The sequence below is a fragment of the Mustela putorius genome, unplaced genomic scaffold (genome assembly GCF_011764305.1).
Source record: "Mustela putorius furo isolate JIRA1106 unplaced genomic scaffold, ASM1176430v1.1 tig00003875_pilon_pilon_pilon, whole genome shotgun sequence".
Classification (NCBI taxonomy): Eukaryota; Metazoa; Chordata; class Mammalia; order Carnivora; family Mustelidae; genus Mustela; species Mustela putorius.
In genome coordinates this window covers 8,966,046-8,983,866 of record NW_025422026.1, presented here as the reverse complement: position 1 = coordinate 8,983,866, position 17,821 = coordinate 8,966,046, and the positions used below count along the sequence as shown (strand labels likewise).

The following is a 17,821-nucleotide window of genomic DNA, read 5'->3' as shown; positions in this document are numbered from 1 at the left end:
GAGGGCGGGGTGGGAAGAGCAGTGGGGAGGTGCAGGGTTACAGATCGCTGAAGGATATCAAGATGCTTATCTGCAAATGTAGAAAGTGTCCAACTCTCATGCCACCTTGGGAATTTGGGGCCACCTTTTTATTATTGAAATGCATTTATGTGGAGGCTTAGAAGCTTTGACTCTGTCCTCTCAGCCACTTGAGATGCTGCATGGGCCCCAGAGGGCTGGAAGCTCCTTCTTTCCTAAGGGCCTTTGTAGCACAAGAGCAGGTGGTTCTGACCACATGGGGGGAGGTGCCAGCAGACAAAGAAGGCCAGTTTGAGACCATCCATTTAACTTGATCACAAAAGTTCCATGAAGACCAAACTCTGTGTTGGGCAGGGGAGGAAGGGGCACTTACATGTGACCCTGTTTCCTCACCTCTTCCTTTCCTTGGCCTGCCTGCCTGCCTGCCTTTGTGCCTTCGTGCCTTCCTTCGTTTTTCTTTAAGTAGGCTCTATGCCCAGGGTGGAGCCCAGTGTGGGTCTCTAACTCACGATCCGAGGTCAAGACCTGAGCTGACATCCAGAGCTACTCAGGTGTCCCTCTGCTTTTCTTTCTCTCTCTCTTTCTCTCTCTCTCTTTCTTTTTTTTAAAGGTTTTATTTATTTGACATAGAGATGGAGAGTACAAGTAGGCAGAGCAGCAGGGAGAGGAAGAAGCAGGCTCTCCGCTAAGCAGAGAGCCTGATGTGGGGCTTGATCCCAGGACCCTGAGATCATAACCTGAGCCGAAGGCAGCCGCTTAACCCACTGAGCCACCCAGGCGCCCCTCTGCTTTTCTTTCTTAATCAGTTTCTTGGAAGAAAGTCATTGTGCTTTAGAACCAGAACTATACTTAGAATCAGAAAACTTGATTTTAGGGACACTGGGTGGCTCTGTCAGTTGAGCATCTGCCTTTGACTCAGGTCTTTCCCAAGGTCCTGGAATCGAGTCCCACATCAGGCTCCTTGCTCAATGGGGAGCCTGCTTCTCCCTCAGCCTGACACTCCCCCTGCTTGTGCTCTCTGTTTTTCTCTCTGACAGATAAATAAATAAAATCTCAAAAAAACCCACCCTGGTTTTAAATATCTGCTCTGAGAAAGTTTGTTCATCTCCCCAGTTTTCGTTTCTTCATAGTAAAATGGGACAATCTCAGATCTGTTGTAGAAGAGTTGAAATAAGGTAGTCAGGGCTTGGCATGGAGCTTGCCACACAGTGACTGCTCAGTGGATTCTAGTGACTACCAATCCACTTTCAAAACAGGGAAGAACCAACATATTCGTATCCTTAACATAGCAAAGCCTCAGTGTCCTTATTTCCTATGGTGTTTTAGAGAGCCCAGGTAAAGAGGCCAGCCCATTGTACTGGCAAAATTGTTCTCTACCCCATGATTTGGAAGCTGGTAAACTTTCATTCAGACAACATCCCTGGAGACCTACCCCATGCAAAAGCCTTGGTGTCGGGTGTTACAAGACTTACCAGGGTACGTCCTTTCCCTGGAGAAGATTAGGTTGCATAATGGGTCTGAGGCGAGGGCATAAATGACTGTCCAACAATCCCCTCAGAAGACTCTGAGAGGGGCGCCTGGGTGGCTCAGTGGGTTAAGTCCCTGCCTTTGGCTAAGGTCATGATCCCAGGATCCTGGGATCGAGTCCTGCATCGGGCTCTCTGCTCAGCGGGGAGCCTACTTCCCCCCTCCCTCTGCCTGCTGCTCTGCCTACTTGTGATCTCTCTGTCAAATAAATGAATGAAATACTGAAAAAAAAAAAAAAGGAAGAAAAAGGGCTCCAAGAGGCGGAGGGGAATGCGAAGCATGTGGAAATGTTTCCTGGTGTAGTCTGTGTTTGTCAGTCTAGACAGAACACGTTCTCAGCAGTCAGAGAGCATCACATCATCAAAAAATGCTGTGCTTGTATTTGAAAGTCGCCATGTACCATCTCACCTGAGATAGATACAACACTTGTCTTTTAAATGATAACTCAGTGTTGAAAGTATTGTCGTAAGGCTCATTCCTTAGGATATTGATTCCAGAAACCGCAGTCTGAATTTTTACTTCCCTTATAAGGTTTCTGTATCACTCAGGAGTAAGAAACCATTGCTGGGACTCGGGGGGTGGCTCAGTAGGTTGAGCACCTGACTCTTGGTTTGGGCTCAGGTCACGACCTCAGGGTCTTGAGATCGAGCCCTGCGTTGGGCTCCATGCTCAGCAGGGAGTCTGCTTGAGAGTCTCTCTGTCTCTGCCTCGGCCCCTCCCCACTCTCTCACACTCCCTCTGTCTCTCAGAATAAATAAAGAAATCTTTAAAAAAAGGAAACTGTTGTTTCAGATGAGAGTAGATGGTTAGATAGAATTTTGGTCCCCAGCTTTTCTGGCTTTCTGGTTGGGAGATGGAGCCCTGCGTGTGCTCTGGCTCTCTCTACTGTCCCGTCATGGCTGCGGTTTCCTTGCCAGGCTCATTCATCAGTAGACTTTCTAGTTCTTGTCTTCCGAAATGTGTTAAAACCTTTAGTTGCCCGATGACTTCCCCCTCCCGCTACCTCCACAGTTAATGGAATTGTTTGTCTTTGTATTTCCCCAATGAAATTAATGGAGTTTTGGGAGGCGGGCACGTGAATTCACGTTACAAGTTTGCTTTGAATGAGAAGCCCGTATCTGTTGTGCTGTCTCTCCACGCATCCCTCTGTCCATCCACTCACCATCCCCTCCTTTTGGTCAAGACTTGCTCAGGCTACAATAGATGAAAATAATTTAGTAATTCCAAGTGGAACAGAAAAACAGCTAAACGTAGAAGAAAAATTTCTTCCCCTGCAGTCTAAGCAAGCCATCAAACTTTCCATGGCACTTCTGGGTGAAGATTGACAGCTGAGGCTTATAGTGGTGGGGGGTCTGGGAAGATACCCAGGCTCTCTAGAGGGAGTCTGAAACAAAGCAGCGGGCCTCCACTGGTAGCTTTACTGTAGGCTTCACTACAAGCTTCTCGACTGCCCTGGAGGAATCGTTAGGCCGTGTCCCTGTTCTCAGCAGAGCTGAGCAACCCACCTAGCAGCACCCGGTACCCACTGCCCACCCAGTAACTTCTTTGCTCCCTTGCTCTCCTCTCACCGCTCCAACTCACTCCTCGTATCCTTCAAAACAAAAACAAAAACAAAAGCCTTCTTTGTGATACTTACTTTATATGGTTTCTTGAGATAATATGGGATTACAGTTAAGGAACATTTAAGTTTAGCTGAAGACTTTTGCAACCTATTCACTTATTAATTTATTTACACACCAAATGTATATTTAAAAATGACTGCAGAGCAGGAGCTATGATAAATGTTCAGACTTAAAAGATCATAACATAGTTTGTGTCCTCCAAGAACTTCGAGCTGAATGTGGACCTAAATATACAAATAGATCATGTCTGTGTTACTGTACAAAGTCTGCGTGAAGAGAAAGTTCTTCAGAGGAAGATCTTTAAGGAGGCTGGGACTTGAGCTGGGTGTGGAGAGATGGGTAGGACTTAGCTAGATGGGAAAAGATACAGAGGGAAGGAAGGCTTTCTAGAGAGTGGAAAGTCTTTGTCAAACCTGTGGAAAAACAGGAAAACACCAGACTGTGATGTGTGGAGGGGAATTTCAGGAGCATCACATGTCTCATGTTCTTTGGGAGGTTGTTGGATTTGTTGGCAATAAACCCAAATCCTTTAAAGGAGTGGGATTGCCGCTATCATCTGAGTTTATTTTTTTTAATTTTATTTTTAAAATATTTATTTTAGAGAGACAGAGAGCCGGGGGTGGGGTATGGGCAGAGGGAGAGAGAGAATCCTCAAGCAGACTCCCCACTGAATGTGGAGCCTGACGGGGAGCTGGAATGCATGACCCTGAGATCATGACCTGAGCTGAAACCGAGAGCCAGCCGCCCAACCGCCCAACCAACTGAACCACCCAGGCGCCCCCATCATCTGAGTTCAGTGAAGACCGCGATTTCTAGAAGAGAGAACTACTTTAAGGATGTTGGGATTCACGGGCATTAATCCCGTCAGTCAAGAACTGAGCCCCCAGTCACAGTGGGGCTTTGAGACAGATGTAAGTGAATAAGGGCCTCTACCGTCTGAACCTCAGGCTCTAGTTTGGAAAGAGCCTCTGAAAACTCTTGGATCTGCTTTTAAGGCCTTCGTTTTAGTTCAGAGAGAAGGATGTTCATGAATCTTTGCTTGGAGGTCCAGCAATTGTGGCACCTGCAGGAGGCATCACTGAGGGTCCTGAGCATTTGGCCCGAAAGGAAGAAGGCCCCGGGAGTGTTCCCCTCAGCCAGGTCTACTGAGTACCGGTGGCTTGGATCTGTGGTGTGCAAGAGTGATTCGGAGACCAGCAGCAGCAGCTCCTGAGAAGTCGAAGTGTGATTTCTGAGGCCCCCAACCTGGACCTCCTGAGTGAGAAATTCTGGGGATGTGGCTCCCCACCCTGTGTTAAGGAGCCCTTCAGAGGATCCTGATGCTTGCTCCGGCTGGGGAATCCCCGGCCAGGGTGGGTGAACTTTTCTGGTGCAATTCCCATGTCCTGCCAAGAGAGGGGGCACTTTGCAGGCCTTTGCATCCTCTTTACCCCTTCTTTCCCAAAAGACCTAAGTGGTTTTTTGGAGAGAGATGACTCACCATTAGATCCAATGACAACTTTTTTTTTTTTCTAGTAAAATGCACATAACATATAATTTACCATTTTAACCATTTCTGAGTGTACGACTCATTGGCCTTAATTATATTCCCAGTGTTGTGCAAGCATTACCACTGCCTATTGCTAAAACTTTTTCATTACCCTAGACGGAACTCTGCAATTATTAAGGAATAGCTCCCGTTCCCCTCCCTACAGCCCCAGATTGCCTTGAATCTGCTTATGAATTTGCCCATAATAAGTGGCTCATGTAATTGGACAGAATCATAACAATATTTCTCTTTCTGGGAATGGCCACCTTTTGCAGTGCTGGTTGTGTTGGTGCTAGGGGGCGCTAAGTCATGGTACCGAGCATGGGGCCCCCCGTTATACCTCAGCCAAACAGACCGTAATGGTCAGGCCTGTCTTTGTTCTGTCCTTTAGCTGGAGCAAAATCAGGTGCATTTTGATGCATTCATGAACTATTCCGGAACTATCTGTTGGGTCCCTGCTCTGTGCTCTGCAGTGAGCTAGGGATCCTGTCTCTCCTTTTGGGCTTCCAGACATTTCTAGAGTGGATTGTATCACATGGAGTGTGTGCTAGAGCAACAGTTGTACTGTAGCAATATAGCAAACACTCTGTCACATTTTATTTTGCATATATGTGTATAATTACATACTGTACTCATTATACATTTATATATGTGTTACAGTAGAGGATTATAGTCACACATCCCTGTATATTTTACTTTATGAATAATTTAAGAAAGCCCAAGGGTAATATTTGCTTTAAGTGCTAACGTGAGACTTACACCCCCATGTAGAGAAAGACTCCCCAGAATGTGCAAGAGCTTATTGGAATCCCCACCCTTCCTCCCCCTTAGGCATTCGTCTTCCCCGTCCTGGCCTTGGGGAGTCTCCAAAGCTTTTGCCTGAGTCCTTGATCCTCATGCTGCTGTCCCTGGATCTGGAAGTACTTCAACACCGTGTCTGCTTTGCAGAGCTGCTGCTTCTGACCAGGCGGGCGGGGTCCTTCCAGCCTTGCTCGCAACCTCTTGTCACACTCCCTGCCGACCGTTACTCAGCAAGCCAGGCTGAGGTCTGGGTTTCAGTTTCTCTTATAAACATTTTTGGTGATGGAGGCGCCTGGGGGGCTCAGTCGGTGAAGCCTCTGCCTTCAGCTCAGGTCATGATCCCTGGGATTGAGCCCTGCAGCAGGGGTGGAGAGGTGTCCCTGCTCCGCGGGGAGTCTGCTTGTCAGCTTGTGCTCTCTCGGTCACCATTTCTGTTGCTATCTCTGTCTCTCTCTCCAATAATAAAATCTTTTAAAAAAATTTTCAGGGATGGATAATGGCTCCCTGGAGCTGTCTTTGGCAGCATCTGGGTAGAGCTGGAGGGCAGGGATTGTTTTCCTTCCTCCCAACCCTCCCCCCCCCAAAGAGAAAGAGGGACTTGTTCCATGCTGGACTCAACCTTTGCACTGTGCACTATGCATTCTTGGTTTTTTCTTTTCTTTCATGATGCAGGGGCCATCTTGGTTTGCATTTCTGTTTTGTCGTCTCTCCCTTGAAAATGGTGATTGGCAAGATCCATTTGCCATTCATTTTCCTTGGTAACCCAGCCTAGTGTGTGTGTGTGTGTGTGTGTGTGTGTGTGTGTGTGTGTGTATGTGTGTGTGTGTCCGCGCGTGCGCGCACGGGTGCATGCCTGTTTTATCCATCCGCTACTCTCTCTCAAGCCGGGCAGGAGGCCGGGACTGTGACAGATGGCGTTCTGGGCGCCTGTGCTCTGCAGGCAACGTGTTCTATCCCTTGTCAGCGTCCTCCTGCTTTATGCACCTGTTATTAACCAACTTCCCCGCCCCCCGCCACTTTCTGTCTCTGCTGCTACACCCCCGCATCCCAGGCACCCAGCTCTCGAGAGGCCTCAGGGTTAAGTTATCAGGACTGCTCCCTTCCTTCTCTCTGCCCACTTTTCTCCTTCTCTCTGAAAGCTCTGTGGGCCCAGTGGTGGGGTTAAGTGCCCAGAGGTTGGGGTCAGACAGACTCAAGGCCAAATTCCATCTCCGTTGCTTCCTAACGTTTCTTCGGGCAGGTTCATGTACCATGATTAGTTCCTTCATCTTTAAAATGGGGATCATTAGAGAAATAACTGAGCTAATGTTATTCTCACACTAAGCTGTCAGGAAGTCCTGTTTGCTCTAAATTCAAAATAAATCGACCCTCCTCTTGAGAGGATTGCTCTAGCTGTGTCCGAAGAACAGTCGGAAGGAGGCCGGGAGTGTGGGTGCTCTGGTTGGGGGTTGATAGCAGTAGTTTGGTGACTGCTGAAATTTAGGTAATTTCTGTTTATTTAAACATTGAAAAATTTTTTCAACAACGTTTTCTGTTTTTCTTTTGTTCAGTTTATTACTGAGAATTTTATTCTTTCTGCTGCCATTACAAGTGAGATTGCTTTTTTAAAATTTTCATTTCTGAACTACTCATTGCTAGTATACAAGCTACAATTGACTTTTGAAAAACTTTTTTTTACTGAATTCAGTGTAGTTCAATTCAATTTAGTGTATTATTGGTTTCAGGGGTAGAAACTAGCGATTTATCAGTTGCATATAACATCCAGTGCTCATCCCATCACGTGCCTTCCTTACTGCCCATCCCCCAGGGACCCCATCCCCCCACGTCCACTCCTCCCCTCCAGCAACCCTCAGTTTGTTTTCTAGAGTTAAGAGTCTCTTACGATTTCCCTCCCTCTCTGCTCTTATTTTTCCTCCCCTCCCCCTATATTCATGTGTTTTGTTTCTTCAGTTGCACATATGAGCGAAATCATATGGTTTTTGTCTTCCTCTGGCTGACTTATTTTGCTTAGCCTAATAACCTCTAGTTCTGTCCATGTCATTGCAAATGACAAGATTTCATTCTTTCTGATGGCTGAGTAATATTCCACACAATTCACTTTTGTATATTGATTTTTTTTTTTTTGGTGGCCACATGGCAGAACTTGTTCTGATAGTTTTTTGGTGGATTCTTTTAGACCTTGTATATACAGGCCATCTGTAGGTAGAGAATCATTCTGCTTCCTCTTTCCCAGTCTGTATGCCCGTCACTTATTCATTCCTAAATGCCCTGGCTACGGCCTCCAGTACAGTGTTGAACAGAGGCGGGGAGTGAGGATGGCCATCCTTAGCTTGCTTCTGATCATGGGGGAGAAAGCATTCGGTCTTTCTCTCCGTGTATCACATTAGCTGTGAGCTTCAAGTGGATTCCTTTATCAGGTGTGGAAGGTTCTCTTCTGTCCCTAATGTGGTGAGGGTTTTTATGAAACTGTGATGGGTTTCGTCAAATGCCTTTCCTGTGTTGGTTGAGACAATAATGTGGTTTTTATCCCATATTCTGTTATTATGGTGGATGATTACATTGGTTGATTTTCAGGTGTTAAACCAACCTTGTTCCTGGGACAAATGCCCCTTCACCATGGTATGTAACCCTTTTTCTTTGTTGCTGTATTTGGTTTGCTTCTTGTAGATTTCCCTTCTAGTCCGTTTCTGGCTTCTACTCTTGCTTCCCTGGAGTCCTTTTTCATTTTCTTTTCAAAAAATAGAGTATCCAAAGAAACCCTAAAACATGTTAGCTCATTTGCTCAAAATCCTATAGGGAATGCTTTGCTTGGAGAGAAGTGAAAGCCTTTGCCATGCTTTCCAGGTGCTGCGTGAATGGTCCCCGTTACTCCCCTCAGCTAACGCTCCCCTCCCTCACCCTCTTTGGCTCGGGAAGTCCCGCGCAGCTTGCTTTTCCTCGAACAAATCAGCCTGTTGTCATTCAGAGGGTCTGTATAGGCTGCTTCTGATATTTGTATGACAACTTTGTTTCCTCCTTCACATCCCTGTTCAGAGACGTTACCTTCGCTAGGAGGCCCATTTTAGACAATCTCTTAGATCTTAACCCATCCTGGTACATCTGATGTCTTTACCCGGTTTTTACTTTTTCTGTTTTTCCCTTAGCATTTATCACATTTTAGAATACAACTTTAATGTACTATTCAAAAATACATGGTCTATTAACTACTTTTTTTTTTTTTCACGCTGACTCAACCCTTTCGAGTGCAAAAAATCTTTATCCACTTATCTCAGCACATAGCATAGTTACTCAGTAAATATTTGTTTGGTGAATGAATAGCACATTTAAAGTGCCTGGGCCAGAGCCTACTTTTTGGAGAAAGTTCCATGAATATTTGATGGTGCTCTGTATTCAAATACTATTAAATGGTGGGGGTTAAATAATGCAAAATGAAAGTTTCCTGTTTTCTGAAGTTTGCACACTGGAAGAGGAGTCAGACATTAATAGACAAAACTGAGTGAATAAATTACAAATTGAATTGTGCAATGAGAAGAGGGGGAAGAAAGGATAAACACACCAATAAAGGACCTGGGCCTAGACTGGCAGTCAAGGAAGGCTTCCCAGAGGAGGTGGCAGCTAAATTAGGATTTGAAGGATGAGGTATGAGCTACAGGTGAAGGAAAAGGAAGGCTTAGAGCATTTTAGGCTGTGGCATTAGCAAGGACAGAGGATAGGTGATGGGAACATGTTCCAAAGCTTGACAAAAGGCTGAAGGGGTGGAAATATAGACCGTATGAGAGGGTGATGTGGGACAAGGCTAGGTGGAGGGATGGCAGCACCCAGACTTGGAAGATTCTCCTGGACCATGTTTCGGATTTGGGTTTTCATCCAAGAGCAAGATTGGGTGTGGGATAGCAATGGGTGGGTGCTCTAACTGGGGCTTCTTGAGAAGATCACCTTAGTTGCAACTTGAAGAACAATTTGAAGGGGGCCTAGAGTGCATATGGGTGGATTTGTTCTGGGGTTATGGCAGTAGTTAGGGGAGTGATAGGTGATTTTCATTTATTCCCTTTCTTTATGCTTAACTGTATTTTCAGATTTTTCTAAAATGATCATGTAGCTCATTTGCATTTCTTATGCAAGAAATTAAACTGTAAATTTCAACCAAGGGCTAATAACTCTAGAAACTCTAGAAATCACATTTCTCATTGAGATCCCAGACCCCCATGCACTTGAACTAGGGCAGAAACAACAGAAATCAAAAGGAGTGGACAACTTAAGAGCAGTCTAGACGTCAAAATGGAGGAATTTGGGTGTGTGCCCAGACATAGGTGGTCAGGTCAGGTGGCTAAGGAAGATGCAAGATCAGTTTCTTAAAAAGTAGTATTCCATTCTCTGGGAAGGGGAGGACTGGGAGGGTCCTGGCTGTGTGGAGAACATTAGGATCCTGGTACCTGATTCTAACGACTGCGAGAAGCTTTGTGTGGTGCGTGTAACTGAAGACAACCTCTACCCCACGATCCCATCTCCTGGTATTCTGCTCCCATGGAGTGCGGGGCGGGGGGCGGGGTCCTGGGACTTGCTTCTAACCCAAAGAATATGAGAAAAGTGAGGACATGTTTGTGCTGTGATTATGTTGTGTTGTTCAAGACTCTGTCTTGTTGACACATGCACTATGGTAACTCTCCCTACTGGTGAAGAAAGTATTCATGTTGGGGAAGCCCACACTGCAGGTAGCCTCTAGAAGCTGAGAATGGTCTTCAGCCAACACACAGCAAGACACCAGCGGCCTCAGCACCAACGCTGCAATGAAATGACACTGCCAACCTCCGAGAGGTGGTTGAGGGGGGGAAGCAGACCCTTCCCCAGCAGAGCCTTCAGATGAAGACTCAGCCCTGGCCAAGTCCCCATCTGATTATAGCCCATAAGACTGTCAACAGAGAGTTTAGCTAAGCCATGGATTCCTGCCCCATGGAAACTGTAAGATAAATGAGTACTGATTGAAACTGCTAAGTTTGTGGTAATTTATTAAACAACAATATCGATAAACTCTGTAGGTGGCAATTTCTAGATCGAAGCCATCTGAGTTACAGAATATTTCAGTTCCATGAGAGGATTTGGTCATTTTGTTTCTCCATGTGTTGGGGGTAGGGACTCGTTTAACTCCAGGGGCCTGTCCTGACTGGTAAACTTTTTTGTTTCAAAACAGAGCCCCCTTATCCCCTCTCCTCCTACCTCCTTGACTGAACATTCTCTGAGACTTTTAGCATAGATGCTTTGGGGGCCAACCCTGTACTGCATTTCTTCACAGATATTGTCTGCTCCCTTGGCTTCAAGGGTCATTGCTACTAGAGTGACTCCTGAATCTTACCCTCAGGACCAGATCTCTTGAGAAGTCTGTATTTGTGCTTCTAGCATGATTCTGAGAAGTTCCATGTAGCTCTCTGCCCATCATCCTGAGCTAAGGATGTCCCAGATTGAAATAATTATCTTCTCTCGACACCTCTGTTTCTCTCCTTAGCTGATTAATGTCTTTCTTGTTCTCCCATTTACGTGGACTAAGCATCTCGGGTCGTCACCAGCTGTTCCCTTTACTTTGCTCTCCACAACTAGCCTGTCCTCAAGTCCTACGAATTCTTTGCTTACAACCTTCACCTCACTTTTCCATCCTTGCCACCACCCTTTGATCAAAAAAAAAAAAAAAAAAAAAGAATCCAGTGGCTTATTACCTGTGGAGTTACACCTGATCTCTTTAGGATACTGGGTTATGGTCTCAAACCTTATGTCCATCACTGCCCTAATGGCGCCCCACAGTGCATTATGTACTGATCCCCAATTAGGAGCTGAGAAGAAGGAAATTTTTTCTTGTTACTCAGGAATCAGCCTCACCTCTTTGACTACTACGACAGTTACCATGTATTTCCTGCCATATAATGTGACTGTTTGGATTCGTAGTTATTTGCTAGGTTGTCATGCTACTAGGTTTTCTCTAGAGGGTTTGGATCTGGGAGTCACCTCTAATCTTCTGGTCAACATCAGAGGGTAACCAAGCCATACTGATGCTGTCCACTCTACCAGTCATTCTCTGACATTCAGGTGCATGTAACTTACCTGCTGGCATGAAAGTTGTGATTCAGCCGGCCGAGCGTGGGGCTCGGGAGTCTCCAAGCAGCCAGGCTCCAAGCTTCTCTTCAACCCTTCTTTCTCCATTCTCCCTCCATGCCACCCTTTTGTCTGTTGGCCTTGTCACCTCATGTTGTCCTGACTGGTCTGCATGCTGCCCACCCCTCCCCACCTCTCATGTGTCCCTCATAAAACTATGATCTAACGGATCATTACTTCTGCAGCGAACTCCCCAAAACAAAAGTGCTATGCAAGTCAGAAACGCAAGGTCACCTCACAGACCAGGCCTGTCATCCGGGATAGGGCTGGGTACTTTCTTTCCATGCTTCCTTCTCTGCTGACCCCCTTGATGTGGCCACTTCACTACCCCCCAGACCCCCAGGACTGATTTTTCTCTTGCACCAGCCCAACCCCAGTCTTGTATACTGTGGCTCCTAGATTTGCACACTACTTGGGCCTCACAGTTACTCTTCCCATGTGTTTCTTTTTTAAGATTTTTATTTATTTATTTGAGGGGCGCCTGGGTGGCTCAGTGGGTTAAGCCTCTGCCTTCGGCTCAGGTCATGATCTCAGGGTCCTGGGATCGAGTCCCATATCGGGCTCTCTGCTCAGCAGGGAGCCTGCTTCCTCCTCTCTCTCTCTGCCTGCCTCTCTGTCTACTTGTGATCTCTCTCTGTCAAATAAATAAATAAAATCTTACAAAAAAAAGATTTTTATTTATTTATTTGAGAGAGAGAAGAGAGAGAGAAAGAGCACAAGCCAGGGGAAGGGGTAGAGGGAAAGGGGGAAGCTGACTTCCTGCTGAGCAGGGAGCCCAATGTTGGGCTCGATTTCCAAGATACTGAGCTCATGACCTGAGCCGAAGGCAGACACGTAATCAGCTGAGCCATCCAGGGGTCCTTCAGTATGTTTCTTCTTAAATTTCATGGTCGCCAGATCATGTGGGGTCATGAAGAGAGGGGCTGAAGAAGCTGAAAGGTGATTAGAAGAAAACGTGCTCGGGAAGGATAAATGAAATGGCCCATCGGTGACAACTAGCCTCACCTTCTTGCCGAGTGCTGTGTGGTTGTGCTGCTCTCTTGGAGCTGGGGGTCACCCCTGCTGTGGGTTTGCATTGGGGCTAGTGAGTCCCAGACCACTGATACCATAGGATTCTTCTGTCGGTTGTGGGTAGCCCTGATGTCTAACTGCTAGATTTTTATTTCAGTTTAGTTTAACTCATTATTTTTATTTTTACTGCCTCTCTGTTGCTCAATATTAGATAATACATTGCAAAGAGGAATGTTGTTCATCAGGTGGGCAGAGATCAGGGCAGGGCCAGTGTGGGAGCCTCAGGAGAATAACAGGTATGCAGCGAACAGGGGTGGGAAGTGCGGGTCCTGGGTGGGGGTCCCACTCTGTCTACATGTCTGTCATCTTGGAAAGGTGATCCAGCCTTGTTGACCTGTTCCCCCAGTTCTCAGGGTTGGGGGTGCTGATGGGGAAACAGATCACTCTTTAACAGGCCTTAAGGATGAGTTACTGGAACTGTGCAGAATACTCCTTTTCTTAAAAAAGAAGAAAAAAAAAGCAAACAAGCAATAAATTCTCCCTTCCAGAATCACAGCATTGTGTCCTTAACCTTGAAGTCTTCTTCTGTCCAGTGAGTGGGTCTTTGTATGACCTTCTCAGGCTCAGGGCACAAACTGAAAAGTCACTAAGGCATGGGCCAAAGGATTTTCATTCTCATCTGTCTCCCATTGCTGCAAAAGTTGTGAAATTCTTCCATGGAATGAAACAGAAAAATCATGACCTAACTGTCCCCCCCCCCTCCCCCACGTAAGGAACCAGCACTGCTTTCCAACCTGTGAGTGTTTTCCTGTATGTCCCCAGGGCCACGAGTGTTGGAAGCAGTTCTTGCTGCAGGGCTTTCCCTCAGCCCACACCCCAGCCCCTCCCAGCCCATCCTCCAGAGTCGCCAGGGTTCCCAAGTAGAAACCAAGAGACTAACAAGGGCCCTGGCAGGGATGTACAACAGAAATAGAAGCAGCACAGGGTAAGGAAGGTGGTGGAAGGTGGGAGGCAGGATGGGGAGGGGAAGGTGTTTTCAGCAGCAGCCGGGACTCCTGAGACCCATTTTCAAGACAGACACTTTGCTTGGAGCAATTTCTGCCTCTGTGCCTCTTTAATGGTCAGTGGTGCAATCAATAGAATGCCTGCTCCCTGGTTAATAATGCGGCTGTGTGGTGGCAGCAATGAGCCTGCTGGCTTTGGGATCCATGGGCTGACAAAAAGACCATTGAACATTGACTTTTTCACTTTTCTTTCTCTTTCCCCAGGGCAGCCGCCGAAGTCCTGGCAGCACTGCTGAAATCCAGTAAGCACCTCTTCTGGAAAGTGGTCATTTCTTTCCCCTCCGAGTTCAGTGAGAGATGCTCTCTGTATCTCCATGGCTCATTTTCAACCTGGACGGCAATAGAGCCATTCCTGGGTCTTTGGGGGTGAGATGGAGAGGGTTATGGCTGTTCCCAGTGCCAGGCTGCAAAGAGAGAGTGAGTATCTGTCCATAGGGGTGTGCGTGAGTGCTATGCCATCAAGGCGGTTTGCTCTAAAGGGAGTGTGCTGTCCTCTGCAGACCCGAGGAACTCTCCAGTTCCTTCTGACAGGAGCACTGTTGGAATAAGGTCCCATTCCAGCAGGATTGTTCTGTAGAAGAAAAGGTGATGACACTGGGCATGTGGGAAGAAGGACTCTTGCTTTTGCTTCTGATCCCAGTTCATGACTCTGTATTCTCGGGCAGGTGGGGTGCTGGGAATCGTTTGGAAAGTGTAGATTCTAATAACAAATTTATATTAAAAAGTTGACTCTCCTCTCAGTCACTTGAGTGATTGCAAAAGAATAGCTCTGGGGGTCTGAATAATTTGAAGATTTTTTTTTTTTTTTTTTTTTTTTTTTTTACCTAGTAGCCCTGGTCTAATTACATTGAGAATCAATTTCATGTGTGCAGTGTAATAGAAGGCACCATGCATTTGGGAGCAAAGAAGTCTTAGTTTAATGTTTTTATTTTTTTCCCCCTCCTTACCTTTTCATCTATTTTAATTTGGAGCCTTGGAAACCCGTTCCTTCAATTGTGATATTTGTTTCTCTATAGGGAGCCCGAGGCCTGTGGGTAATAGGTGAACTTTAATAAAACTTATAAATAAATAAATAAAAATAACACCTTCTCCCCCAACCATAGATCTTTGTCAACTCTCAGCACAGAGAAAGGGCCATGTCATGTAGCACTTCCTCTTGTAGGCTGAAGAAAAAGAAGAAATTACAGCTTGAATTCATGTGGTCATTTGGGACGCGATACGATACACAGGCGTGTTCACGGCTCTGGGGCCTGCAGGTGCAATGGAGGGGTATCGTATAGCCTGGGGGCGGCCAGCGCAGTCTAGGTGGTGGGGGCCTTCATGTCTCACAGGAGGAGAGCCCCGAGACTGGAGAAAGGCTGACTCCTTTTCTACACACACACACACACACACACCCCTTACACACATGCACATACACCTTACACATATACACACACACTACAGGAGGAGAGCCCCGAGACTGGAGAAAAGCTGACTCCTTACACACACACACACCCCTCACACATACACACACACCTTACACACACACACAACACACACACACACACACACACACTTCTCAGCCTACAGGGTCCTGAGACATAATGTACCTACCATGTGTGGAAATCTGAAAGCAGGCACATGCCTGTTATTAAGTATTTCCATATGAGGCACCAGGCATGGACTCAAGGAAACCAAAAAGCAGTGACAACATAACAACTAATTCAGGCTTAGAACATGTAGCCGGGTTTCTGTCACACCGGCTACACACAGCAAACTGAGTGTGCTGTGCTAGGGACCAGCTTTAAAATTTTCCGACTTCTACTTTGCCTTCAGAGCTCAGTTCAGACCTTTCCTCTAAACAACTTTCTCTGGGGTGCCCAGAAGGCTCAGTCACATGAGTGACTGACTAGACTTTGGCTCAGGTCATGATCTTGGGGTCCTGAGATGGAGCCTTGGGTCAGGCTCTGCATTCATTGGGGAGTCTGCTTGAGGACTTCTCTCCCTACCCCTCTGCCCCTCCCCCTGCTCTCTCTCTCAAATCAATAAATGAATCTTAAAACAACTTTTGTAGGCAAAGGCCATCTTTGTAGGTCGCTGGATTATTTGTGTCAGCACGTGAAAAGCTAGAAAAAAGGGTGTGGACTAAACATTAAAATGAATGAATGATTTCTGAAGAAATATATATGAATGGATAAAATGAATGAATGATACTTACATGTATGAAAACGGCAGTACTCCCCTCTACTACCTGAACCCAACAACCCACACGTAGAACCAATGATCTTAACATTTGTTGTTCTGATGTCTACTTAACTATACTAATAGACTATTGGGAACCTGATAGCCTGCTGTCCTCCACATATAAAATGGGTTTTATCATCCCATCAGAAGGGTGTATGGAGTTATTTGCTAATTCTGCTAAGTCGTCTGCACAGACTTTCTCTGGATCTTAGGTTCTTTATAATGTGAGAGAGTTGGATGAGAGGTTCTCTAACATTCTTTCAATCTCTGATTCCTCTGCCATCATATGTATCAGGGTCTCCAAACCTTGACACTCTTGCATATTGGACTGGGTAATTCTTGGTTGTTGAGGCCTGTCCTATGCATTTCAGAATGGTTTAGCGGCATCCCTCACCTTGACTCACCAGATGCCAGTAGCACTCTCAGTTAGAAAGAACAAAATTGTCTCCAGACACCGCCAAATGTGCCCTGAGAGGTCAGAATTGCCTCCTATTGAAAATCACAGATACCGATGGGACCAAACCCATGAATTGAAGGCCTTTCAAGGTTTCAGATAATTTCTCCTCAGATACTTTATTGGTATCTCATAGAAATGTTCTTCTTGCATAACTAATCTTGAATTCCCCAGCTTTGGTCTCATTCCTGCAGGTTTAAAAGAGGTTTAAAAAAAAAAAAAAAACCAGATGGTAGAAAGTCACTTGTGGACGTGCAGAAATTACTTGGGAAGGAACAGGTTCTAAAGATCTAGAAGATCTTAGAACAAGGAGGGCAAGTAGTTTCCATTACACGTGCCAGCTCCCACATGTGGGTGGGAGGATTCTGAGATCATATTTGAGCTCAGCAGGAAAGGTGTTTAAGTAGCAAAGTTTCTCATGGATTGGGGAGGAGCAGTGACAGAACACCAGGTAGTCGCCATCTTGGTTCTACCAGCGTAAGCCAAGTGTCGCGTGGCGTGGAGGGTCTGGGCAAGGCTGGTGCTGCTCCACGTTGGCTGGGGCTGCTGTGCGGCAGGGGAATGTCACGGAATTCTCTAGTTGCTTTGTATGGTCTTCACGCACAGTTAAGACCTGACGTGGAGTGTCTGTCTTTTTGGATCCCAGGCGAGTTTGTTTTCACCTGGACCTAAATTCAGGAAGTCAGTTTCTGCCTAAAATTCAAACCCTTACCATCTGGCAATGGATATCTGGGAATGTTTATGTGACCCTTTAGTTCTAAATGTATAATCCTTTCAGCTAATGATTAGTCTGGTTTTTGTTTGTTTTTTTGTTTTTGTTTTTTTGCTTGTCGGGTCTTAGTGCTTGCTTGTTGTATAAAAGTTGGCCCTGTAATGTATCTCTGTGATTGCTTCACAAAGAAGGCGCATTCCTCAGTCAAAATAAAGCCAGAAGGATGTATCTTTCTACCTTGGGGCAGTCAATGCTTCTGTGGCAATAAACTTGGGTGGGCTTGGGCCCCTGAGGCCAGTAGGGTCCTCTCTATACCTAATGGATATAGAGAGTGGCTGGAGGCGATGCCCACCAGTATCAGGGAAAGCAGGACTTAGGATCTGGGCGACTTGGAGTTTGCCCACTTTAGCCACAAAAAGAGAGGGAAAGAGCACCTGGGTTGCATAGGACACTTGTTGAGTCGCCTCAGCTGTCTTCCACCCCATAGCTACTGCACGAGGAGCCAGTGTAGGGTAGGTGGGTGGCGAGAAGAGGAAAATGATCCAGAAGGCATCTTTCGTCTCTTTGCCTTCCTGAGCGATAGCAGGCAGAATAAGCTCGGGCGTCCCCAGCAACGAAAAGGCATTGCCCACTCAAGGGACCTTTCTGTACGTGCAGGGGCTAGAATGGTCTAATCCAAATCCCAACCGCTCGTGGCATCCATTTCCCCACTCTACTCAC

The 17,821-nt window shown here is 46.3% G+C and overlaps 1 protein-coding gene across 1 annotated transcript in view; it reads left to right on the top strand.

The window, feature by feature from the left end:
* The window catches only part of AGBL1 (AGBL carboxypeptidase 1), a 727,538-nt gene that overhangs the window by 105,592 nt on the left and 604,125 nt on the right, over nucleotides 1–17,821 (top strand). The window contains exon 6 of the mRNA XM_004774140.2: nucleotides 13,917–13,954. Within this exon, the coding sequence (XP_004774197.2) occupies nucleotides 13,917–13,954 (38 nt within the window). The remainder of the gene's footprint in view (nucleotides 1–13,916; nucleotides 13,955–17,821) is intronic.